Genomic DNA, 26,250 nt, shown 5'->3' on the forward strand with positions numbered 1-26,250 from the left:
GATGTTTTCCTACAATTCTTTTCCCACGATTTCGCCTACAATTCACACTGGAAAAAGGCTGTTGCATCAGCAGAAAGTTTGTATTGAAGTGATTCAGAACTTTGATGGAGAGATTGAAATTACTCTATTTATTAATAACTCCAGATGTTCGGTTAATCAGGTAATGGAAGAGTTGTTATTCATGTAGATGGAACGAGAAAAAATTTTACATAGCTTTTTGCTTAATGTCAGGGCCTTTTCGATGTTTTGTTAAAACTCTTGTTGGCGTCGTTCACTGTTCGGATTGAACTCTTGTAAATTTAGGACAAAAGAATTATTTTGTGGTGCGAGGCGAATTCGAATGGATAACTCATAAGAACTTTCAAATGTCTTCCCAGTTTTTACAAGGCGATGATTTGCCGTTCTGTTTGTTCTTCTAAAAACGAACAAGTTCTGGCAAGTTAACCATGTGACTTACAATTTCTTACAAGCCAACCATCCGACTAACGAGTTTCTTCAAAATTAACTCTTCAACTTACAAGACTATTACAAGTTAAATATTCAACCCCAATCATATGTTCTCTCATTGGTTCTTAGAAAATAAGTTCAAACATCATGAGCCTTGTGCAAAACAAAGCAACAAAATGTCGCAAGACATGAATGTATACATATCTTCCGTTCATCGAAGGAAGAAAAAAATGACAGGAAATTGACCTTCTCTGATTAACTATTTCTAGTTTCTAGCAAATGTTCAATTAACGGCTCTAAATTGAGCAGATTTACCCATGATTACTGTAAGATATTCGTTATTTGTTCCGTTGTCTTTTTGAATCAAAAACATGTTTAGGACAAAAAAATAGAATATGAAAATCATTAATAGTGTTGAAATCATAAAAAACATGGTTTAAAAATTAAAAAATAATTATGTTATTTTGTGGCGAAAGGTTCTGATATATGAAATTTAACTTGAAACAAAATCCCAAAGGGTACAAAACTTTATGAACACTCTTTAGAAATGCAATTGGACTGCAAAAATTTTTACTGTGGAGATTTTTTGACAGGAAATCTAATTATAGAAGTGCATTGAGATCTCGTATCTTTAACTGATTAGCAAAAATACCTCTTCAGTCGATAAGTTGAAAAATGACTTTTGTAAGCTTGGGTCACCTTTTATTATGTTATGCAAACAGAGCAACTAATGTCCACGCATTTTTACGGTGAATGACAGAATTTTTTTGTTAAATTCTTTCTATTTAACCATCTTCTGCAAGAAACTTGCAAGTTCTTACAAATTAACCATTTGGTTTTGACCCGGGACATTATTGTTGCCTTGTTTTTATCTACTTTTTCAAAAAAACATCTAAAAACTGGAAAATAAACTTGTATATGTTTGATTTTAAGTTTATGAATAAAAGCAATAACAACCTGATACGCTCCACGAACTTTTTTTATATTATTTCATTTGAAATTTTTTACATTTTTTCTATACCTTTTTGTTTTACTTCATTTAGGTGAAAAAAATGGTAACAAATATTTTTTCTTCTCTTAAATTTCCACTGATATCGTATATTGGTCTTTTACTTCAAACTTTCTGCTCGGGCAAAAATTCATTTTAGTTATCTTTTATGCATTTTACGTTGAAGAATAATGTGTAAAGGCTCTGTTCGTCATACCAGTCCATGCATGGTCTGAAATCTTAAATTCTTTTTTCTTCGTCGTACATCACTTAGCATTAAGTATGATCAAATTTGGTTCATATTTGTTTTTATTAGTTTCTTACAAGTTAAGGATTCATTTTTATCTAAAGAATATTCTAATGCGTAATTTCTAGACGAAATACATGCGGATCTTGGATTCTTTGAACATTTTTCAGCTATCGTTTTTTCACTCATAGAACTTTTTAATCAAAAATGCTGTGGCAACTGGTTTAGTTTTTGTGGTATCCTTAGAAACTGTTTTTAATATTTTTGTGCAATGCAAAAATGCAGCATAATCGGCACAAGGTTTCACTATTAAGAAACCTGAAAAAGAATTTCAATTTCCTAATCTATAAATGTAGCCTTTATTTCACCGAGAATTGAAAAACAATTATTGATTATAATTAAGAAAGAAACCATGAAAAATTGATACCTTTTATTGTGTATTTTTACGATGCTATAGTCTTTTGCTATTACTGCTCTACCCATTTTTGTAAAAGACAGTACTCTATTAAATAATCCATTCTTGCGCAGACTTTGTTCCTTAATTAATGATTCAAACAACTTCTGTTTGAACAGACGATCATTCGTAGATTAATAAAAGATGAATTAAGAGACCATAATTAGAGATTCATTTCAGAAGAATTGTTGATCATGGTCGCCAAAATTCCCCCAAATATTTGCAGAAGTTCTTTGTCTGCGATCACAGTCGCCATATTTCTGATCATGATAGTTCAATGTCGAATTAATTCATACTTTTTCAAACAAACATAATAAAAATGGCGATTTAATTATGCTCTTGGGATTTTTGTTTTGTAGTTGGTAAACAAACAACTATTCCGACGTAATTAACAGTAATCAGAATCCGTTAAGTGTTTCTAGAGGTAATTTTCCATGCTCAGAACGGGTTTCTGGGGTTGATCTGATCAGAGCCTAAAATGTTTGAAAAAACGGTCTGATCAGAAGCCGAAGACTGGAAAAATTAGCTGATCAGTGGTAAAGTCTACGAAAAAACGGTTTGATCACAGACATAAGTGTAGAAAGGTTCAGTGTGAAAATAATGGTCATTGTTTGTATTAGCCAACAGACGTTCCAAACAAACCAGTCACAAACGGAGTCACCAGTAGTGTGTCGCCATCCACAGTCGCCACCACAAACGGAGTCAACAACTCCCCAGATGAATGTGGGGGAGGAGGGGGAGGTGGAGGGGGAGTAACCGGAGGCAACAACCGGGTGGAGTCGGGAGGAGGTGGTGCTATTGTGAACGGGACGGGAGGCGGGGCAGGTGTGATTGCGGGGGCGGGTGGGGAAGTGGGACCAAAGAGGTTGCACGTGTCAAACATTCCATTCAGATTCCGAGATAACGATTTGAGAACCATGTTCGGGGTAAGTCACTTTATCTCGTAACTTCATTACTTTTTCTGTAACAACATTTTTTCTGAAATTTTGGGTAAACTCGAGTAGTCGTTTTCAAATAGAAGTAAAAATGAAAGATAATTGTTAAACTGCTCTCAAAAAGTGTATAGGAATTATTTATTAGTTTCTGTTTGTTTTTCTGTAATTTGAAGACCGGTTTTACTTTTCCTCGAAAAAAAAAACGGGATGAATTGGCATTAAATACTCAATGGAGTTCTCTTAGATCTTGAATACTTCATGATGTACTCGATGCAACGAAACTTCTGAGAAGAAACAGTTTTATAGTACCAGGGCAATTCTGTGAAATCGTGGCTCACATGTTCCCCTCAGCTTGTTTGGTTCGAACACTCAGACCTTAAACTTTATCTGGCTATTATCAACGACCCCTTTTTGTGTATAATAAAAGTATGTAAAATTATGGAGTGAGTGAGTGATTGATTGATTGATAGATTGGTGCTTTTACTTTTAAAAAACACTTTAATTAACCTAGCAGAATATATTTTGATTAGCAAGAAATGACGATGGGTATTAAATGATTACAAAAATGGAATACTTTCTGGGAAAGTTATTGTGGAATTAAAAAGCCAATAGAAATAGCCAACCAATTAAATCCAAGAAAATGAACACACAAGGAAAGAAGAACCCCCAAAATTGATAAATGTCCGAAAATAGAAACAAATTCTGAAATCTCGTAATGTCAACGCCAAAAAGAAATTATTTAATTGATAAAATAGCAACGAAGACTACAATCGAATTCACTTGAAAGTGCATTCGACCTCACATTTGGTTGAGAATACGCTATAATTTGCAGAGATAAGAGTAAATGTGGTGGATCTTGAAAAACTATGAATGTTTTTGAAATGTTTTCAGAGACATGCGTAATAGCGCTCAAAATATTAAAGCTTGAATGCCCAAAATATTAAGTAGATTGACTTTCTACTGCTTAAAAACTCAATTTGACATGCCATTATTTGACGAAGTCAAAAGACTGCAAAATAACAACGGCAGCAGGCAGAATTCAAATTTGTACGAACAATGTTACGCAGACAGTGCAGAAGATAAAAGCCCTAAGCCTTTCGCTGAACTTATCGTGTATAATCATTTGTCTTTGTTTAAACGTACTTTTAAACAATAAGTGAGCTTGAAATTTATATCATTCCAATCTGTAATTGATGTTTGAAAAACCAAAAAAGCAGAAAAGTTTTTTTAAGAAAAAAGATGACAGCCCGCATTAAAATGCGAACAATTTTTTAATGTTAAACTCCACAATTATCACAATTATGCCAAAACTGGTTTTGCCACTGCTGATTGTCCCACAAAATTGTTCGATATTTTACCCGAAAAAAGTAATTTCACAAAAAATCAATATATCAAAAATAATTGATGAATTATTGATACTTATCGAGTTGTGTTTGCCAAATACCATTTTGTTTCAAGTGAAGGCAATTGTGAATTCTTCGTCGGATCAAAATCATGAGTTTTATTCAGAAAACTCAATATTTGTTCACTGGACACTAATTTAAAATAATTGGGACCTCTCATTAAGTAAATCTCCAAATCAAAACAGATTTTTTTGTAAATGGGCTGAAAAAAAGGGAAAAAAGTTTTGAAAAGGACAGACACAAAATAAATCGGAATAGTCTTCTATCGCAAAAATCAACGCCTTGGTATGAATGCGTGGCTGTTAAAATCATAGTTACAGATGACCGTGTAATTGATTCTTTGGCCAACGGAAATCTCAATGATCAAACAGAAATGAAGCTTTTTTAAAATAAATATTGATTCAAATTAACGAAAGGCCGACATTATGTCAGTTCCAGAACACTTTCTGAGAAACTGGAGGTAAAAAGAGCCATTATCTGAGCAGGCGAAGGTTGCGTCAACAGTCTTTATGTCTACAGTACCAAAGAATTTGTACAGAAATTGGGCTAAATAAGAATTTTTGGTACCTTTTTTCATGAAAAATTTAAAAAATATTGATTTTTCAGAAATTTAGCCAATAATTTAGGCTTAATTGATGTGTCAAACAATTGGGCAACTCTCGTTAAATTTAAAGGTAAAGCCAATTAGACTATCATTGACATATTTATCATATTTTTGGCAAAATTCATCATAATTTCTATAAAATGCACCAAAATTTCGAACAAAGCAACGGAATTGCTAACGGAAGTGCTTACGTTCACAAAACTTTAAACCTCATAACTCCTCAAAAAAGTCATAAGTTTTTTTGAATTTCAACGCTTGACAGATATCGATCGGCGGAAATTGACTGAACAACAAGAAAACCCAGTTGAGCTTATAGTTCCTCCCCCACTAAATTGAGCTGGAACAATTAGTTATCCTCCACATCAGTTAGTAATCATGGTTTTGAAAATTTATATAAATAAGCCAGTGCGTGCGTATGTGTGTGTGTGTGTGTGTGTGTGTGTGTGTGTGTGTGTGTGTGTGTGTGTGTAATAATTTTTTGATGTTACACTTTGCGCTTAAAAATATCTTAAACCAAAAAGACTTTTGGAATATATAGGTGCAGAAAACTTGGTTGCCCTTAAGATTTATTGGAGCTGCAGCGCAAACATAAGCACTCTGTTGTTACTGATTTTTTCGGTCAACTAAGTTTTATGCCCTTAAATTTTTATAATTGAGCAAGCGCATGCGAATAATTGCAGACCACCTTTCATGACTTTAGTTTCCGCCTTGTAGCTGATGTAATCCGGAAATAACGGGTCGGCTATTTGCTTAACCAAAACATTTTGGTTTAATTTTTGGTTGCTTGGTTTTGCAGAGCTCTCAAATTTTCCCGTCGAACTAATCAGGCATTAAAATTGCCGCTTTAACGTCTGAAACGCGGTCACAACTGAAATCTCGGATCTTAATTTTAAGCCGAAAATCCATTATTCTTATCACCCTTATTAAATCAAAACAACTAAATTGGTTAACTAATTTGCTTCAAAAACTTTTGAGACTCCCCGATTCGGAGTTTTTCAGACGTTCTTCCAAAACTCTACAGAGCAGACAAAATCCCTTAACTAACCAAATTGTTGTTATAAACGGTTTATAAATAATAAAACAGAAATTGAGAAAACGCTATTTCTTATCAGTTCAACCAAATAAGTGACTGGATTAAATCAACTTGTTTACTTTAGCCGGGGCTTTTGGCTTGGTATGAAAACTTACCAGCGCTTCTGGCCTGTGGGTATAAAATTAGGAAACATAAACCAGTTGAAAAGCTGAAGTAGCTTCTAAACTTTACCAAACTTCTTATGTGAGAATTTTCACGAGTGATTTATTAAATTTCGTCTACTGAGCCAAACGCAGTTTCGAAGCGAATAAAAATTAACATGCTTTGAATTAAATGTAATTACTAAACGCGTCGGTAAGAAATGAACTTTTGAAAGGTAAAACTATATAAAGATTGGCTGGGTTACCTGAGGTTAAAAGACGTGTTGATTTTGCACACTAGTTTGAATTGTGGTTTATGACTTTACACTGTTGCACTTAGTTGCAAAACTGGGTCACATAAAATTCTTAGAAAGGGTTTGTTTATCAGAACAGACTATCTTGCAAAATTATTGCAAGTTGAAAGGGCCTTTTTCTGAATAATGTTAGAATGGAGTATTTTCAGTCTATTGTCAAAATTTTAATATTGAAGTTCTTACTGCGGGAATAAAGAACAATTTTCTATGAAAACGAAATTTGTCCAAGTAGTCTGGGAAACAATTTATAAGAAATTCTGATCTAATCTGTTTTTCTGTCTGGAGCGTTTTGACTAAGTATTAAATGATAAATTGATATAAAAATATTCAAGCTTAAATCAAGTTTTCGCCGTTACTGTTTTGATATTACCATTAAGTATTTTCGGGCTAGTTTTCTGGCCCGGACTTGAGTGTCATAGAACTAATGAACTGCAAGTTAACCCTGCTTCTCAAGAAAATCAAAGAACCTTATATGGTTCCATATAATTGTACAACAGAAACATCTATGGGCTCTTGGTTTGAAACCCATTAAACCATATAAAAATAAACAATAATGTTGTCCATTTCCATACTTAAAACCGACCCAGTTTGAGTATAGAAATGGACAACATTATTGAAAACCCTGGATTTGAAAACTCTTCAAGCATTGAAACATTGAATCGATCGATTTAAAAAATATATTCAAAGTAAAACAGCTTTTAATTTATGGTGACGAAGTAAACAATTTTGACGATTCACTCTAATGTATGCAAACGTTTGACCGTTCCACTTAATATTTTACTTTTTTGGTCTCAACTGGTTAGGACAGGATCATTAGTTATAATCCACACAGGTTATTACTCATCAATAACATTAAAGCCCTCATATGCGCTATAAACACAACATCCCCTTTAGCTACCTCTAACTAGCTGCTTAACTCTGACACGATTGAAGTCTGCGTGTGACTGCAAACAGAAATGATTTAACCCCCCACTTTTCCTCTCTCTTTCCTTCGACCCACCCCCGACCCGGGCGGGCTCCCTTTGGGAAAGGAATGTGAACAGAATCAGAAGCCGGCACTAAATCAATAATGATTCAAAGCGCCGTGTGAAATTGAAGGCTGGCTGGGAGTCTGCGGGAAAATGGGCAGAATTTTGAAAAGGGTTGTTGGGGTAGTTAGAAATGGGGGAGGCGTTGGGGTGATGGGGGTTGGGTGAGAGGGAGAGAATGAAAAATTGAGGGAAATATATGTGCCATTGATAATCAATACCACCTGGGATATCCATGCTTACAACCAAACAGTTCACATCGAACAATGCACGCCTGGCAGAATCTAATCAGCATTTACTCCAGAAATTTCACATTTTGTACTCAATATTTAAAGCAAATCACAATTTTTGAAAAATTAGTGCCGAAATATTAAATTAATCGTGTTTATATCTGTTTTGTCAAACACTTAGCGTGTTTATAATTCAAATCATTTTTGATTGTCTACGACCCGAATAGGAATAATTAACGTCACAATAATATAGTGATTGATCATAATGTTTTCTTCGTATGTTTTTTAGAAGCATTTAAATGCATAAGTAAATACTTTCATTACGTGACCAACACTACGAAAAGTGGAACAAAGAAAAATAAAATAAAAAATTGAAGCAACTTTTCAGTTATTCTAAAGATCAATACTTGAGTTGGGTGAAATGAAACATTAAAACTTGAGTATAGTAGTCTCTCTCTCGTTAAGAAGTTGCGAAAATATTTCTGGTCCACGACGTACCAAACACCCATACGTAATCAATACTATACTGATTTTAACACCATTTAAAAAGTGATACAATTTGAACACTTACCAGTCTTAATTTGAAAAACAGGACTTGGATCAGTAGTAATTGCGGTCTTCAAATTAAAGCATGCAACTCTCACATAGTGAGAGGACTCTGATTCTATCTTCCAAGATTCCTGCATACAGTTATTTGCAAAGATTTGTTTTAGTCGATCTATGTTGCAAAACATGGATCTATATTCCATGGATCTATATTCCAACAACATTTTGGAATATCCGTTTCATTACTAGACTAGATAAATTCAAATTCGATTGTTACCGAGTTTTGGAGTTAGCGACCAAAAATATTAAAATTTTTACAATCATCTTTCTCGGTGTTTACTAGTTTTAAATAAAACTAGTTAACGGGCCTTTTACGTTTAAGATTAAGAATAGAAATTCACTGGTCGCGAACTAGGAAAATTGTGAATATAAAAAATCTACCATGAAATATTTGACGTAATAACGCATGCAATGTTCAAATTTTTTTGGCTTAGTAACGCATTCTGCTTGGTGAACAGGTTCTTTTGTTTTCCTCCTGATTAAGTGAGAGCGATGGCCGTCTACGTATGAAATCTCACGGGATAGCCCCACAATATCACTGGTTTCCTCAGCCAGTGGAATTTTAGCCAAATTGAGGGGAACACATGAGCAGAACAGAAGAGAGAGAAGAGACATCTTAGCCACGCACTCTGAGTTCGCTCGAGGATCTTGAATAATGCTTTTAGACTCCCGCTTCTCTGGGAGATAAAAAGCTCTTTTAAATTATCTTGAGAATTTTTCACCGAGAGATGAAGAAACGATATCACTAATCTGATTATCTCAAACAAAATGAGAAAAATGGGCGGATAAGGTATCTATGTTTCTGGTCTTTAAAAATTTGAGAAAAGAATTTCAAAATAGTGATTTTTTTCATGCACAAAATAAAATTAATTTTGAATGAAAACCGTTAAAAAATAATTAATTTCATTAGATAACGTGGGTTGGTGTTGGTCGGTATTTCAGTTGACCAATCAGCGCACTGTCTTCGGTCTATTTTGAGAAACGGCAATTTCATATGATTGTTTTGCTGATTATTAGAATTGATTTTATTTTAAACATATGTTGTTGTTTCTTTTTAGCAATTTGGGCCAGTGACAGACGTGGAGATTATCTTTAACGAACGGGGAAGCAAAGTGAGTAGTAAACAGAAACTTTTTCATACCGACTGCTCCATACATTTATCATAACGCTGGGAAACAGACATATGTTGCGGGCGAAAAATGAAAAGGCAATATTGAACTTACAGTCGATCCAAAAAATACAATGCCCAGTATAATATATCATGAAAAAAATTGAAACTTGGTTTTCACTGGGAAGACTTCGGGAGTAAAGAACCCTTGAGATATTATGATACAGCACTGATTCTGCATTTAGCTCTTGGGATATGCTGCATCAGTGCTGTCGTACTCTGGCACTAGGGTCCTCGATGATAGATGATTTAGCCTATTTATTTTTTCAGCTTTGCAATGAAATGCTTTTGAAGATCAGTAGCAGTAAATTATGTATTTTGTGGCAGTGAGATAACTTTGGAGTGAAAAATAGACTAAGAAAAGTAGTCTTTTTCGAGAAGAAAATAAGTTAAGAGATTTTGAACTTCCTGTTTATCAGATGTTAAGGGGAATTTATGTCTGTCTAATTCTATGTTAAATATATGAGTGCCGAATGGCTAAGAGAAGTAAAACGGCAGCTTTTCCAGACGAAGCTTTCATAGGGAATTATATTATGGTCACCGAAAAAGTCCTGAGAGAAGGCTGCCTGTCACCAGTGCGTTTGTGAAGTATATTTTTTTCGTGCAAGTTCTAAACTTTTCTTGTTCAAGCAGCATTGCTTGCTTCAACTATGTATCAACCAACTACTAGCCCTAATGAGTTTATTAAAACAGAACATAATGTCCGAGTAATCAAGTTGCATCAGAAACAATTTGAACCGTATACGCTTTCCAAATATATTCACCTCCACTTACAGTTTTTTTGAAGCAAACCGTTAAGAATATGGTTACGGCGCCGGTACTTTACAATGTTTGTGTTTTTGTAGGGTTTTGGCTTCGTGACTTACACAAATTGCTCGGATGCAGACAGAGCCAGAGAATCACTTCATGGAACGATTGTGGAAGGGAGAAAGATCGAGGTAATGTTCTATACAAACCATATGTTGGCGTTTCTTTGAAAATGTGATAGAAAACATTTTTGTTAACTTTTCCGTTTAATGCTGGTCAACTTTTTACCCACTTCGGCCCATCTCAACTCAGAAATGCATCAGCAATTGTCAATTGTTATAATTATTACAAATTATATATGCGTAGGTGAATAACGCTACACCCAGGGTAATGACGAAAAAGAAGGATTTCTCCGGCAGTAATCCAGCACTGGCAATGGCTCTACTGGGTGGGGCTAACAGGGCAGCAGCTGCAGCCGGGGTGCTCAGACCTAATGGCAGACCAATCAACCCGGCTCTGGCCGCCAACAACGCTGTGAGTTGGCAGTTTTTGACATTTAAGAGTAATATGATCTTAATAAACCCTACTAGGAAATAAACATTTACCAAAAAAGAACACAATAAATCATTTTAAAATAATATATTTAGTTGCTAGAAATTTTCAAACTGCATCATGAAATTTTTTACGAAATTTTTAAAACTGCATCATTTACAACAGTTCAAGCTGTGCTTTTGCGCTTTGAAATTGATAACTGAATTGATTGTATTTGATACTTTTCAGAAAAAAAAGCAGTAAACTAAAATAGGGAGTCAAATTGGCTGAAAAAATTTTTTGTTTCTTTTATTCTATCTGTGACCATGAAAAAAACCGTCTTTTTCATTTCATCAATGCGTTTTTCAATTCATTTCATCATTTTCAGGTTGCAGCTGCAGCGATGGCCAATAACTTGGCAGCAGCTGTGTGCAGACAACAACCTCAACTACAGACACAGTTCCAACTGGGATCCAACCCAGCAACACCTCCCGGATATGCTTCCTCTCACGGGTACCTTCATATTTTTGCCAGCTTTCACTCAGTAACATAGAATCTGGCAGAACTTGACGTCCCAAAGTTCTCAGCTCTGACCACAAAGTTCCAGGCCATTATTTTATCTGATTATATTTTGCTCGCAACAATTATCCAGGCTAAAATCTTTCTTTTTTTGCTCAAAACTCAATTATTTTCTTGAGTTAATAGGCGAGATCATATAAATGTCTTATAACTGTTGGCGCGCAGCCGAGTTGCAATTTCGAGGAAAGTTTTTTGCTTTTGTCCTTTATGTCCATAATTTCGATATTTCCATCAATCAATCAACCAAGTACAAAACGAAGAGTTATATAGATTTTTTGACAAAGTTGTTGACCTCTAATGTGTCCTTCTAACATCTCTCCTAATACTTTAACTGTTTTTTGTCCTAAATGCGCGATTAATGATTATTGAGTTGCTTCTCTTTTGTGGCTTGATTCCTGCAAATGAAGTCTCAAGTCAATTTTGTTGGGTATTTTTTACCACTTTCAGCTGATACACTATAGTTGCTTTGGATGCGTGTAGTTTAAGCTTTAAGTTGATTTTAAGTTTAAGCAATATTTTCTAATTTTCTATTGTCCATGTCATAGAAATCTGTTAGTTGTGAAGCTTTGACAACTTCTGAACAAAAAAGAATCCCCATTTCTTCCCTCAGTATGTAAATTTTTTATGTAATGTACCCAAATCTAATTGATTAAATGTGCGGATCATTGGCATCGCTTATTATGAAAAAATGGCCTTCTGCGTTGGTTGGCCATTGGTATCATTAAATGCCATCTTAATTGCAATGATCATGGTTAAACTCTAAGGGGGAGGAAGGGGAGATTTTAGGATTGTGAGTTGTCTAATATCTAGACGTGTATGTTGTAACAGAGGTCTGATCTACTCTCCGGCAGCTGTGACTGGAGCTGGGGGTGCTGCGGATGCTAGTGCATTCTACACAACTCTGGCACTGAATGCGGCAGCCCTCAATGCAGCAGCTGTGAATGCAGCTGCAGCCGGTGACCCCTACAAAACAGCCGCCCTTCTCAACACACAGAGGTCATTTTAACATATGAACAAACTTTATATTATGTATAAAAAGGGTCAAAAAACGGTCATTTCATGCGTTTAAAAACCCGGTCAAAAACAGTATCTCGATGGCCGAAGTCTAACAAAACACTTGGGTTTTGAACGTTTTCCCTAAAATACCAACCGAAAGAGGTCAATTTTTCAATTTTTATAATTTTTGATCAAATATTTATAAACAAAGGCACGGCACATTATGTCTGATATATTTAGCAAATATATGAGATTATGCTCGCTTTTATGGTCAAAACTATATAGTTCTGAATTAGTACTGAAATTAGACTTTGCTCAGTACTGAAGTTGACTTGGCGTTAGGTCCGAGATCTGTTTGATTCTGATCTAAAATAGACATTTGAAGCTTGTAATTATCATTTATTATTTACAAAGAACCATGATGCCATCCTTTAAAATATATCATGAAAAATAGCACAGTCAATCTGAAAATTGATTCTCACTTTAAGTCTAAAAATTTCGGCAAAAATAATCCTCTGAATTTTTTTACTGCCGCTTCCTTCGGGTCTGCCAGAAGGCAACAGTTATACTTCAATTCTTATGTTTCCAGTTTTTCAATTTTGGCATGTTGGCATTCCAGATCTGCAGCTGCAGCCGCAGTGGCTGGTCAGCTCAACTTCAACCCTGCTGCGGGGGCTGCGGGACTATCTGCGGCCCAGCTGCAACAGATGATCCAACCCACATCCTACATTACTGGGTAAGTACCCAAACGGACAACGACAATTTCTAGATAATAAGCTTGTTATTCTCTTGTATAAGAATCACTAACAGAGATTAACTTTAAAATTTGTGAAAACGATCAGCCAGCCTATCAAGTATCAATAAGCCAAAAAAGTTTATTATAGCTTCGAAGCTGTAAGCTGAGCGGAGCTACATTGCGGTACTCTTGGTTATTTTTTACAATTCGAAGAATTTGAATTGTATTGGGGCGCTGTCTTTTTTTAAGATCTGTTCACACATTTTCATGATTTTTGAAGTCAAATTGGAGTAGTGATTTTGGTTACGCCGAAAAAAGGAAGTGGAGCGAACAAGCGAGTGGTTTTGCGGCATGAAATTTTTTGGTCTAAATCTAAAGTAGAGTGAGAAAACGGTGTTTGAACAAAATTTTGCTTTCTCGCTAGTGGTTTTTTGTTCACATGCGGCATTTTGACATTGATTTTGTTTTTTTTTTTAATTTTTTTGATCTGTTTTAGAAATTCTTTTAGAAATTGTTTTTTTTAGAAATGTTTTTTTAGAAATTCTTTTTCCCAATTCACCCATAGTCCAGTCTAGGTCTAGTTTTTGGTTTACTCATTGAAATTCTTTGAATTGTACGTCAGGATTTGTTCTGCTATGTTTTTTGTTTCGTCGTCTGACGCTCTTCATCGTTTTACATTTGTTCACACAGCAAAGCAGAAAATTCAAATTTTCTGATTGACTTCTTCCTCTCACTAAAGGCGTTTGCGCGCGTGACGTCATTTCTCGCTCTCTTTAGCATAAGTTTTTTGCGTGATTAGATTTTGATCACAAGTGACTTACCTCACTCAATAAAATGACTTTTGCACTCTAAAACTTAAGTTTATTTTGAATTTGTTTAAGGTCAAAGGAACTCATATGTGCAGTTAAGGTCCATAATAAGAGGCTTCTGTGGGATGAATTTTATCAACCTCTATTAATTTATTGCTGAATAACTTTTACCTAGCTTTTTAGCGGCGTCGATAACTTTTTTCATTCTATATCTGTCTCTGTTTCTATCTCTATTATACGGCACACAGGTCCATTCTTTCGCAGCTATTCCAGCCGCTATGTTAATGAAATTGAACTTATAGAAAAAATCTACACTTTTCGGAGTCTGGGCCCAATTTTTCGGACTAGGTAAAATAAAGAACAGATTTTTCATAATTTAAAATTGCACGCATACAAAAATTCCATTTCTTAATTTTGCGAAACCAAGTAGAGCGAAGCCCTTCTTGGCGGTATGATGGCGTTTTTTCATCATTAATTTTTTTCAAAATTGACCATTTTAAGAACTATGCGGACCAAGTTTTGTGGTGAGATCGTACCAGAGTCCTTCAATGTTTCCCGCCTTTAGCAAATTCCCGCCATATCACTGAAAGGCCATTTTTTACAAATATTTCAGAACCCAACAGTCAGAGGACCAAAATTTTTCAGCTCTAGGGATCAACCCTTTGAAACAAAATTAAAGTGTCGCCAAACTGTGAAATATTGCAAGCTCTGCCGCAGAAATTAGCCAGAATCACAATTGTGACAGAGGATTCTGTAGCAGTTACTTTAAAATACTGGACGAAACAAATTTTAAATTGATGTTTTTTTGCCAAAAATTTTATCACCTGAGATTTCAAAAACAAAAAATCCTGAACAAAAGATGACAAAAGATTCTGATCTATGCATATATTAATTGAATACAAGCAGAATCTCAATAAAGCAAAAAATGAGAATTTGCGCTTTGGTGGTCTGCGGTATTACAGCAAGACATAAAGCAGTTTTAAATGTTTGTTCAAGATTGTTTGCTATCCCTTAATTATCCCAAGAAATAACTGCTAAGGGCTTCCACAGCTTGGCAAAATAAATTGTAAAAAGAAAAAATTGAAACTTGGTCTTGTTAATTGTTTTTCGAGAAACTAAGAAGAATTTTTTTCTCAGAAAAACAATTGCAACTAATACTACCAATACAAAGAGTTTCAGTTGTATCTGCGTAATTAAAATATTTTGAGAAATATTTTGATATATTTTGTTTTTTTGAATAAAAATCAATTTTTTCCTCTAGTGTCAAAGTTAGCTTGGAAATTATCACAGCAAATGATTTTTAATGCTTCTCTAAAATTTAACAGTTTAATTGAAACATTTTATTTTCATATAGTCACAAATTATAACATGCAAATATCAACTTCAAAAAATTTTGCTTAAGTTTTCTAACAGTATATGTTACGTTTTCATCAGCATTTTCGTATCTTGTATTTCTACTTGTGGGTAATATTCAGCTTTCTTTTCAGTAATTTGTTACTACCATTTCCGAAGTGAAAATTGCTCCAAAAAGTGCAATTTTTGAAACATTTGACGAAAACCTATATTCCTGTATTTTTCAGCAAATTTTTGTCCAATCAAATTAATATGTAACATGACTGCTGATTGCTTGGTAGCTACGAAAATAATTGCTTTTCAGTGCATTCTCAGGGCTAATGGACTTCAAATTTTTTTTTTAAAAATCACCGTTAATTGACAAACTTTTCAGCGACACAGTTTGGGTTTATCCAGCTATGTTTTTCGACTTGATCGTAATGGTTTTCTAAATTTTCATGCAGACAATACAGTCGCCTCTGAAAGGATTTTTTGGTTCAGAGCGAGCGTAACATTTGCATCACAAAACGATCTTGAGTATTTTGAAAATTTTATTAAATTCTTAAAATCACTGTATAGATTATTATTTGACAATATATTCCGACAAAAAGAGCAACTGGACGCTGTTGGATATTACGTGACAAATGCGCAACTTGTTATATACGTAATCGACTAATTGCAAAGATTGCACTACCACTATTCAAGGATAAATTGCCAACCCCACAGCTACCCAAAAGGACCACGTATAAAAACCCTGATAAAATGGAAGAAAGCACTGTAAGAATTCCACCCTTTAAGCCCGCTTAGGGCAATTTTATTCATACATGTGTCATTTGTGACTGTCTTTACTCTTTGGGGTTCTAATTAAGAGTGAGAAAGAACTGAGGAAATGTCTAGAAAAGGAGTCTAAAAAGCGGCTGGCTTTGAAGCGGTGTCTGAATGCGCACGTGAACAACTCTGCGATTGTGAAAAATCAATGGAACAAATTATAAAGAACAAAAAAGGATTTTGAGCATGTGCGCTTGCGTCATCTTTTCTTCTCTTAATATAGGTAAGATGAGAAAAAGACAGTATTCGCTTGTGAACAAATATAATAAAAATTGTTTGAAAAGTATATGAAGATGAAACAGAGATAAACAAAAAATAAAAAATAAGGAGGTAATATTTCACTCTTTATAACCGTTATTGGGAATAACGAAATAGCCGAAACTAGAATATCAAGGAAATATGGAAAGATACCCCAAAAATAATCAAATTGCAATAATCGCTAAATAAACCTCTAAACGTTTGAAAAGCGAGTCTTTACATTAACCAATTAGGAGCCTTAGTTCACTTGATCAAAAAAAAAGATATGTAAAGTATGAGATCTTGATTTTTTTTCAGTGCTCACAACTCTCCCACCGCCCCTCAGGGTGCAACCGGGACTCCAAACGCCGCCCAAACCGGTCCACCCGCGGGCGCGGGTTCTAACCCAGCCACGACCTGTGCCGCTGCGGCCGTTCCTTTCCACCAGCTGACAGCGGCAGGTTATGGAAATCTGGCAGCTGCCGCGGCGGCCAATGCCTCTGTCACAAACGGGGTGGGGGGTGCCAACACTAATCTGGACCCATACCTGGCTGCTCTGAATCCTGTAGCTACTTACGTTCGTAATGCTTTAAATTCGTATTTTTAATTTTATTTTTCTTTAATTTTGGCTGATTTTTCTTGGTCGTTTTTCTCGAGTCTTTTTTATTAATCAGCATTTTAGTTCTCGAATTTCTCGAAACCGATATACTGTTTAACCAAAAAAGAATGATTAAAACATGCATCGGCTTTTTAATGTGTAATTGACGTATTGGAAACTCTTGTTGAATACCCCGATGAAAAAGTTATTAGGGATGCTTAAGTCAATGAAAAAGATTGAAAAACAAAAATATAGCACGACAAGCTCTGATTTACCGTCAAAAGAAGTGAATCAACGGAGAATTGATAGTCAAGCATATTACAGGAATGGCTCTTCATAGTAAACAAAGTGTATAACCCTACATAAACGAAAGTGAACAAAGCAAAAATTTAAAAATCAATACATTTTATTAGAAAACCACTAGTGTCAAAGTGATTGAAACCAATAACAGCATCGTGACTAGCCGTTGGCAAATCAAGTCTCTAGAAAGAACTCACCTAGTTTGAAGGAAAACCATGAAGGCGAAGAAAAATCAAATTTCGCTGGTGTCTTTGAGACTATGTGGCATCAAAGTCATCAAAGCACGTAACTGTATATTAAAATCTGCAAACGAATTATTTAATCACCACTGAAATATTTACTTCAACTTTTCGATATACTACTGACGTACAAAATACTGATACGAAGAGAAATCAAAAAATGTAGGCAAGGCTTACAATTTTATTAGATTAAACAATGCCCACTTTACGAAAAACATACTACCCAAAACATGAAAGCCTTGTGATAAAAGCTCAATTGTGTTTTGTTAAGGAGCCGAAAACATGTATCGTTTTTGATAGTAAGTGACTAGACAAAGAAAACAACAAAAACTGGCTCACATCAAATTTCGCACAAAAATTTATTAGGAAAATTAGTGTCCAAGTCAGAAAACTGTTTGGTAACGATTAGAAAAATTAAACAAGGAGCCTCGGTAATGTGCGTTCGCACGTAAAGTTCCAACCCCGCTCATCCACAATTTTGGCATAAATGTCTACCAAATGAGTAACAGATAGAAAACCCCAAAAATTCAAGTATTTTTCAAAAAAAATTGTATGAACAAAAATTGCCTCCAACATAACTAACTCAGTGCAGTAAACAATGCCGCATTAGATTCATGAAATCAGTCATTATTCAGTAAACAAGTCAAGCGAACAACAAAATCAAAAAACAATCACAACAAACATTGATTACATCCAAAATTTTTAAAGCGATTAATTTGAAAGCAATTAATTTCAAAGCAAGGAAAACCATTAGATGGCAATTGGAAACATCCAATTTGTTTATGACTACATACGCCCCTCTACGATGGCATTAAGACCTGTCATTCATCAATTTTTATGCGGTAACAAAAAAACAACAAATAGAGACACCAAAAAAAATTCAATTCAAACTTGCGGTAAAACACAGTCGAAGCCGTAAAGCCACATTTGACCCCTCAAAAAATGTCTCAATTGAGCCTTTCTCGAAAGCCAAAAATGTCGTATAGGCCTTCTCATTAATGAAAATAAGTAACAAGTAGAGCAAAAAAAAAGAAAAAGTGCAAATTTAAACAACACTTTCGTTTTTTTTTTCGAAAACAATTATTTTCAAAGTCACGAAAGCCATTAGCTACAAAATGAAACAATTAAATAGGTTCATCTATTCATCCGAAAGGTGCGCTTGAGACTTGTTATTAGTCGGAATACTTCTTAATTCTACAAAAAGAACGTTAAAAAAGACAAAAATCAAAAATTAATTTACTTTTCGTGCGAAAAAAGCAGTGTGGAAGCCAGTAAATTCATAACCAATTCTTTTTTTAAAAAGATTTTGTACACTTGCACCTTCCCTGGACAACAATAATGTGATACGTGACCTGGAAATAGCGGGACTAGGTAACAAATAGACAAAAAAAGAACAAAAATGCGAAGTTAAACAACGCTAAAAAGAGTTTATTTTTTTTGAAAACAATTGTTTTCGAAGTCATGAAAGCCATCGGCTATCTACTCATATCAGAACAAAGGCTCCCTTGATCCGTCAATAAATGTCAATGAGACATGTCATTATCCAGCTCAATTCAATCGAGAGTAAAAATAAAGTAAATACGACAGTTAAAGACGACTGTAAAAAATTCAATTAAATTCTTCGAGAAAGGAGTGTCGGAGACGTTAAAACCATAATATTTGCCTTTGAAGACATTAGGTGTTCAGTTTTTCTTTATTTTGAACGCCAAAAAAGTAAAATGTGAACAGTAAATATTGTGATAATGTGACAAAACGAGAACAAAAAACGGGAAAAAGGGGCCAATACATAAAAAAATTTGTTAAATCTAGTAGTATCAAAGCCAGAAAACCATAACTTAACGCTTCAAACCATAAACAAGATTAACATTTATTTCATTAGAAAGAAGAGGAAGAAGAAGCATTCTTTCTTTGCTGACACTAAGCTACACGTTGCGAAATTAAGAGAAAAATTGTGGCAAATTTCAACAATCCATTGTTTATTTAAAAAGTCAAAATGACGATAATTTTTTGTGTAAAGAAAATAGATACATTTATTTTGGAATTTTTAGGAAGCCATTTGGAACTATCAACAGTGAGCTTTGGTATGAATTGTTCTGTTCTTTAATTGATATAATCAAGCTCGATTTTTTTTAAAAGAATGACTGATTACAATCCGAATCATTTTTCGATTGTAACAGTTCATGATTCGACCAAAACCTGCCCCTTTTTTCTGTTGGTCCACTTAGAACACTCAATTGTTTCGTATGCTTTAGATCTAGACAACTTCTAAGTTAAAAGATCAAAAATAATAGCTGCTTTTTGATAATCATAGAGTAAATTTTGCAAAAAACGGCAAAATTTTGATTTTAGACTACTCTCAAGTGGAAGTAAAACTAGCTCCCTTTGTAGTTTACAAAGATTATGTTTGTTATTTCAGGGGTGTGTACTTCCGGCAAATTTAATCAAAGTGGACTAAAGAAGCTTATTTCGTGCAATTTTTAGATGAAAAAGGCTGAATTTACAAATATTTAGCCAAAATTTTAACCAGAAAAATTAACTCAAAATAGTCAACAATAATTTTTTGTCTTTAAAAGTAAAATAAACATTACTCTTGTTAAAAATTTTTACAAATCTCGTCAATTATGTCAACAAAATAGACAAAATTTTAGGCAAAATTCCGGAAAATGTGAATAAAAACAATGAAAATCCGTCTATTATTCACAAAAATTCAAACCTCGATTACTCCCTGTAAAATCTCCTCTTTTTTAGAGATAAAATCTACTACACTTAAAAATTGTAACATTTTTTGCAAAATTGACGAAAATTTGGTCAAAATTGATGAAAATTTGGTCAAAAATGTGAATAAAACAGCTGAAATAGGTCTATAACTCACAAAATTTTAAACCTCGATAACTCCCTATAAAAAGCGAAATTAAAAAAACTTTTTAATTCCTTATTCTACGCTGGAGGGGTTTTTCAATGATACCACTCACAACTCAGTACGATGAATATATCGATCGGCCAAAATTGACTGAACAAAAAAAACCCATTTGAGTATATAGTTCCTCCCCCCTCAAGAGGGGTCGGAACAATAAATTTATTTATGCTCACTTCGAGGAAAAGCGCAAATCGTTACGCTCATTGGCAAAACACTAAATAGATTGAATTGCGCGTTATTAGAGAGCCGATGGGACTTGTCATAAATCAGATTTAATTACAAGACATCAAAAATACCAACAAATCAATACAAAGAACAAGAATATACTACTTCCTATGAGAAAAAATGGAGTCCAAATCATAGAATTCCTTAACAACCTATCTACGAACTGACTGTTTGACGAACGTGAAAATATCTATCAAAAGGCATAGGCTTGCTCCCATATGCTTTTCTCACAGAGTTTCACCGTAGTTTGAATACTTTTCACGGATGAAAATTTTATTTTACAACTTTTGATACATCGGGTCGATTTCAATCACAACTACAGTTCAACATCTCATAGACAACAATTATTGAAAAATTTTGAGAAAGGGCCTCAAAAAAGAGCCATACTGCAGTCGAAAACCTTTGGATTGTATACAAAATTGTCATTATCATAAGCAAAAAATTGAGTTGTCGACTTTGATTTGTTCTTTTTTACTCATTCTATCGTAAGAACTGCACTCTGAGAATACAAAATTGGACTTTCAATATCTGGCATTTGTTGCCGCAGAGATACAGACAACTTCAAAAGGAAATTGATGATTTTTTAGATAACAAATATGATATGTGTAATCCTTAGCTAACGCCTTCTGATTTCGTTGTCTTGCATTTGCATAAACTTAAAACATTTTTTTTATTTTTCTGAAGAGTTTGGGAACAAAAATGTATGTTGTTCAAAAAAACAAGAGTTCACAAATTTTTATCTAGCTTCTGAAGCTTATAATTGATCAATTCGGTTGCTTTCTTATTACCTCTAACTAATTGTTTTTTAAATTAATTTTGAGTTTTTGACAAATCAGCTAATAAATTAGTCTATTAAAATTCAATATTTCGGAAGATCGTAAGGTGTAACAATTAACATAAAACACTCAGGTTAATATAATTTTTGGAAGTTTAAAGGGCTTTTTTTATTATGTCCTGTTTTTGGCTGAAAGCAGCTGATTCTCTTCAAATTTGATGTTATTTGAATGTTGTTGCCTTCTCATTGCCAATTGAATGAGATAATGGTCAGTTTTTTAAAATTGTCTTCTTTCATTATATGATAATCTACAATCTGTTCGATAAATTTTCTTTGAAAACAAAAAATTGATATATTTGAAAAATAAAAGAAAAACAAAAAATTGAATATTAAAAATTCTGCATGTTTTTCTAGTTTTACGCAAATTGTCTGCTGCTTTAATTAGTACTGTTACTTGTCGATTAAATGATGTTGAGCATTTGAAACTAAAATTTAACAATACGGCACACTTGTAACCATTAATAGCAAATTTTAGCAAGCAAAACGATTTGTTTTTGAGTTTTGTTCGCCCTATTTTTGAACCGGTTTTTTTTGTGGGCTTGATCTCAAAGTAAAACTAAGGACTTTTCAAGACTTTGAAATTTAGAGAAATTTCAATTGCGCTTTTTTCGTTTATAATAGAACGCTTTGATTGTCTCGAACGACTTTATTGTCAGAACTACTTTTTGGAACAAACAACTTGTTGGCTCTGAGCTGCCATCTCTGTTTGGTTTAATTCAAACAATTTTGTACGAGCGTCTGCAAATGCTGTGGGTTTTTTTTTCGTTTTTGACACCAATAGACCTTGTCAAAATAAGTTAACGCAAATTTTCTAGCAATAGAAGCAAATCCCCAGCCCACCCCCCCCCCCCCCCCCGCTTAATACCTAACAATTGCATTAAGGTGGAAACAATTAAATTGTAAGTTTGAGGTTTTGTGGGGTCTTTTGTGGACAGCTCTAGCAATGCCTCGTCTCATATCTTTTTTAAGTCAGTGATGTCAAGATGATACAATGATCGTTTTTTATCAGTGGGCAGTAACGAAAATTGCATTTCTTCATTTGTTCTTGAGGTTTAATACAAACAGTAACGACAATTTTGAGTGATCAAATTTGACATACTTTTTTGCACTAATAGCAGTGTCTTCGTTTCTGGTTTGATGAAAAATATTGGTTTTAGGCAACCTTGTCACGCGCCGCCGCAGCCGCCGGTGGAGTCGCGCCCAATCGGTTCACGCCCTACTAACCAGCTAATAACCAGCCAGATATAACAGTATTATGGGTAAAATCACGAGGTAAGCATCTGCGCAAGACAATCGAACTGGTCTAAAATGCCATGTTCGAAACGCAGCTGAAACCGCTATGATTGAGGTCAAATTTTCTAACCAAGAAAGCTACAATTTTCAAATGGAAGCTAGTTCTCCTTTCCGCTAACAAATAAATTTTTGAACTTTCTCTTCTATAGTTTATCTATCTCCGTGACGTCATCAAATGCTGTATTTTGACAATTTATTTGTAATTTGAATAAATAACCAAAATTTTAAGGTGAATTTGGAAAATCACTGATTATACATTGGAAAATTTCTAATTATTCTTAATTTTTTTACAGATATCATCGTTTAGTATTTAATTATAATCATCTTTTTCCATAATATTTATTTGTTTAGTTCAAAAACGTTGTGCTTCCTAAATCGACCAACTGATTGTGATTTTGTTTCTCGATCCAAAGCAATTCTAAAGTATAATTTGGTACAATTATAGCTAATTAAATTAACTGTTAAAATGAGATTAATGATTTTAACAAATAAATTTGTTCAAGTCGTGCAATATCCCTTTAGTGGCAAAATTACTTAAATTTGAAAATATATTTTTGTTGAAACTTTTAAATTTCATATCGCTTAAACTATAAATGTTGTTCTCATTTAATCATTTTAGCTAATTGTCTTTATATTGTTTATATTTAATCTAACCTATTTAGCAGTCAATAAAATATAATATTTTGAGGCCAGACCTAGTTTCGTAGCAATTGTGACGTAAATATATTCAGCAATAATATTAAAAATAGGTTAAAAGTACCATAAATTCAAGAGTAAAGTATAAGCAATGTGTCGGAAAGACTTCAGATGCCAAAAATTTGTTCCATAATAGTCTTAGAAATCAAGACCAGAATTGATAGATCGAACAATAATTAAAAGGCAACATTTCGATTAAATAAGCCGACGTTCCTGTGATGAAAACTTGAACAAAAATGAGACTTTCATCAAATCATTACTTTTTTCCTGCAAAGCTAAAGTTATTCACACATACGGCTACAACTAGCTCAAATTTTTGGTTACCAGTATACCTTTGTAATTTGAAGCTCATTTTAGATGGTAAAATTATGAGAAATGCTTTCTCATTATTAGAAACGATACATAATTCAGAATCTGTTTAGAGTTCTACCATATACGTGTGCTAATCATGATGTATCGTTAATTATCTAGACTAGAAATCTTTTTGTGATCATTCCCTTTTGTGTGAAGAATTCCTTGTTCATGCGCTGTAGTCCCATAATTACCTAAATATTCAGGTTGTATCTGTTTCCATGTCAGAGCCCACAACTTTTGAATTTCTTCAGTCATTTTTTTAAACGGCTGACGTTTTGAATTGTTTTTGGGTCAACGTATACTTTGTTATTTTTTGCATTGATACACAATCACCTTTTCTATTTTGAAATTAATGGGTGGCCGTGCTGCATTTTTTACACTCTTCAAAGAGATGAAATTTATCACGTTGTTTTTGCTAATACCGATTTATTGTATTAAAAACTGTAAAACTAGACTTGATAGAGCTCACTTTCCAGCTTTAGGATTAGCAATAGAGTGAATTATTGCTGCGTGTAAAGTAGACCCACATATTTTCATACCCTCTACACCAACCTATTCAATACTATTACAAAAGGAGTAGTAAGGCAGATCCTAGCTGGGCTCCTTTTGCAGCCTTAAAGTATAAAGAGCTAGGGCCACTGTCATATATTGCATATTTGAAAGTGTTATACCAGAGCAGAGCCAATTAGCGCAGTGAAGAATATCCGTTGTGATAAATAAGAGCAGTGAAAAGTAGTTGAAAATAATAGAGATTTGAAAACTGGAATGAATTAACCTTGCTGGAACACTCTGCTCTTCAACTGCACCCAAGGAAAGAGAAAAGGGAATAGATATACCCTTGAAACTTAAGATGTAACAACTACTTATTTCTTAGAGCGAAATAGACTGAAATATTCTCTCAAACTAACCGACTCTGCAAAGCACTGAAGACAAACTTCAATTATTACGATGTATAAAACAAATAGCATTAGAGTCAAGGTGGGAGATATACGCATGGTGCAGCTATGTAATTCCTAGACTGACTGAAATCAGGCTTCCATGCGCTATAAAAAAAGAAAAGAGTCTTGTAAGTCTGTGATTGGCTGGAGGCGTACATTCAATATTTCATCTGCTACTTCCGTCCGGGGTTGAGAGTTTTTCATCCGATATTGTAGAATGTAGCTGAAATACGTTGAATGTGTCATCCTCGTTGAGGGTTGGAGTGGTGGAATCGGTGACTTGTGTCGTCGTCCCGGGTCCCTGTCTAGTGAAGTATGTGTCTATAGTCGTCAGTGAGTGGTCCACATCTTGTCGGTTGTGGATGCAGAGTGGGTGCCAGTTTTAGGGTTTTGTGGCCAGCAACGGCGCTCCTGTTGTGGTATTCAGCTGCCAACCACTGTCATTTTGTGAGGATTTGTCCCAGCTGCATGCGAAGCTATAGTCTGTAGTCTCCGTAGGTGGTACAAAATGATTTTGAGTCATCTCTTTTTCAGTGAAGTTTTTTTGTTCCGATCTATTTTTTCGGCTTATCTTCCTGTTAGAACCCGTCATTAACTACTGTGAGCTACTTACATCGTTAAATTTTTTAAGTTTTATTCTTTGTAAGTAGGTATTGGTCTCAGAAAAGAAGAAAAAAATAATAATCCCAACCTTTAATTCGTGAAAAAGAATATTAAAATAGACAAGAGAAGGAAAGAGACATATAGATATAGAAAAATACGAAGAAAAAAATCTGTTTGAGTTTTGTGAGGGCTGTGTCTCGTTTTTGTGGGACGGTGACCCGCGGGTGGGATTATGCCGACCAGCGGTATTCAAATTCAAAGTCGTTGCGCAGTATCCTGGAAGATTTCGAAGAATCCGTATCCGCGTGCCAAGCAAGCAGCATAAGCCTTAGGATAAAGCTCTGCGTCGCAATGCGGCTGTATCGCAAAAAGATTGTGCAAATTGTCCTTCTTGTCATGGGACCGTTCTCTGTTTACTGACTTATCGGCACTCCAATCTTTGTAGAGTTTGAAGGTATGGCCGTACATACATTTCGTAGCCTCTCCCCTCTACACATTGAAAGTACTGAATTGGAACCATTAATGGCCGCTGCCTTCTACAGTTTAGGGGAACATAGAGGTAAAAGTTTTTAGTCGGATCAGAATTCCTCGATGTTCCTTCGCTATACGTGGGGTAGATAATAGAGGAAAAATTCAAGTAATACGGAGTTGTTATCTTCCTATTCGCATACTTGAGTCGTGAACTGATGTGCGTGAGGGGTTGTTGACATCCGTCTGTGTGGGATGCAGGACACCAAACTGCAGGTAGAATTTATCGCACTTCTGATGAACACGATAGAGTTGTGTTCCGAATTAATATCGCGTTTAAGTAGTCGCTTTGACGGTCCGCCAAAACAAGGAAGTACTTTGACGTGTGCGAA

The 26,250-nt window shown here is 34.5% G+C and overlaps 1 protein-coding gene across 2 annotated transcripts in view; it reads left to right on the forward strand.

The window, feature by feature from the left end:
• LOC142337774 (uncharacterized) overlaps window positions 1-23,579 on the forward strand; it is an 80,069-nt gene extending 56,490 nt beyond the window's left edge. Inside the window, exons 4-12 of one of the 2 annotated variants that reach the window (XM_075387281.1) lie at window positions 2,757-3,062; window positions 9,488-9,541; window positions 10,443-10,535; window positions 10,711-10,878; window positions 11,264-11,388; window positions 12,283-12,450; window positions 13,070-13,186; window positions 16,711-16,969; window positions 22,664-23,579. In XM_075387281.1, coding sequence (XP_075243396.1) covers window positions 2,757-3,062; window positions 9,488-9,541; window positions 10,443-10,535; window positions 10,711-10,878; window positions 11,264-11,388; window positions 12,283-12,450; window positions 13,070-13,186; window positions 16,711-16,969; window positions 22,664-22,729 — 1,356 coding nt within the window. In that variant the 3' untranslated portion in view covers window positions 22,730-23,579. The remainder of the gene's footprint in view (window positions 1-2,756; window positions 3,063-9,487; window positions 9,542-10,442; window positions 10,536-10,710; window positions 10,879-11,263; window positions 11,389-12,282; window positions 12,451-13,069; window positions 13,187-16,710; window positions 16,970-22,663) is intronic. The other variant, XM_075387282.1, reaches the window with a different exon arrangement.
• The last annotated feature ends 2,671 nt before the right edge of the window (window positions 23,580-26,250 follow it).

The sequence above is a fragment of the Convolutriloba macropyga genome, chromosome 4 (assembly GCF_964194025.1).
Source record: "Convolutriloba macropyga chromosome 4, txConMacr16.3, whole genome shotgun sequence".
Classification (NCBI taxonomy): domain Eukaryota; kingdom Metazoa; phylum Xenacoelomorpha; order Acoela; family Convolutidae; genus Convolutriloba; species Convolutriloba macropyga.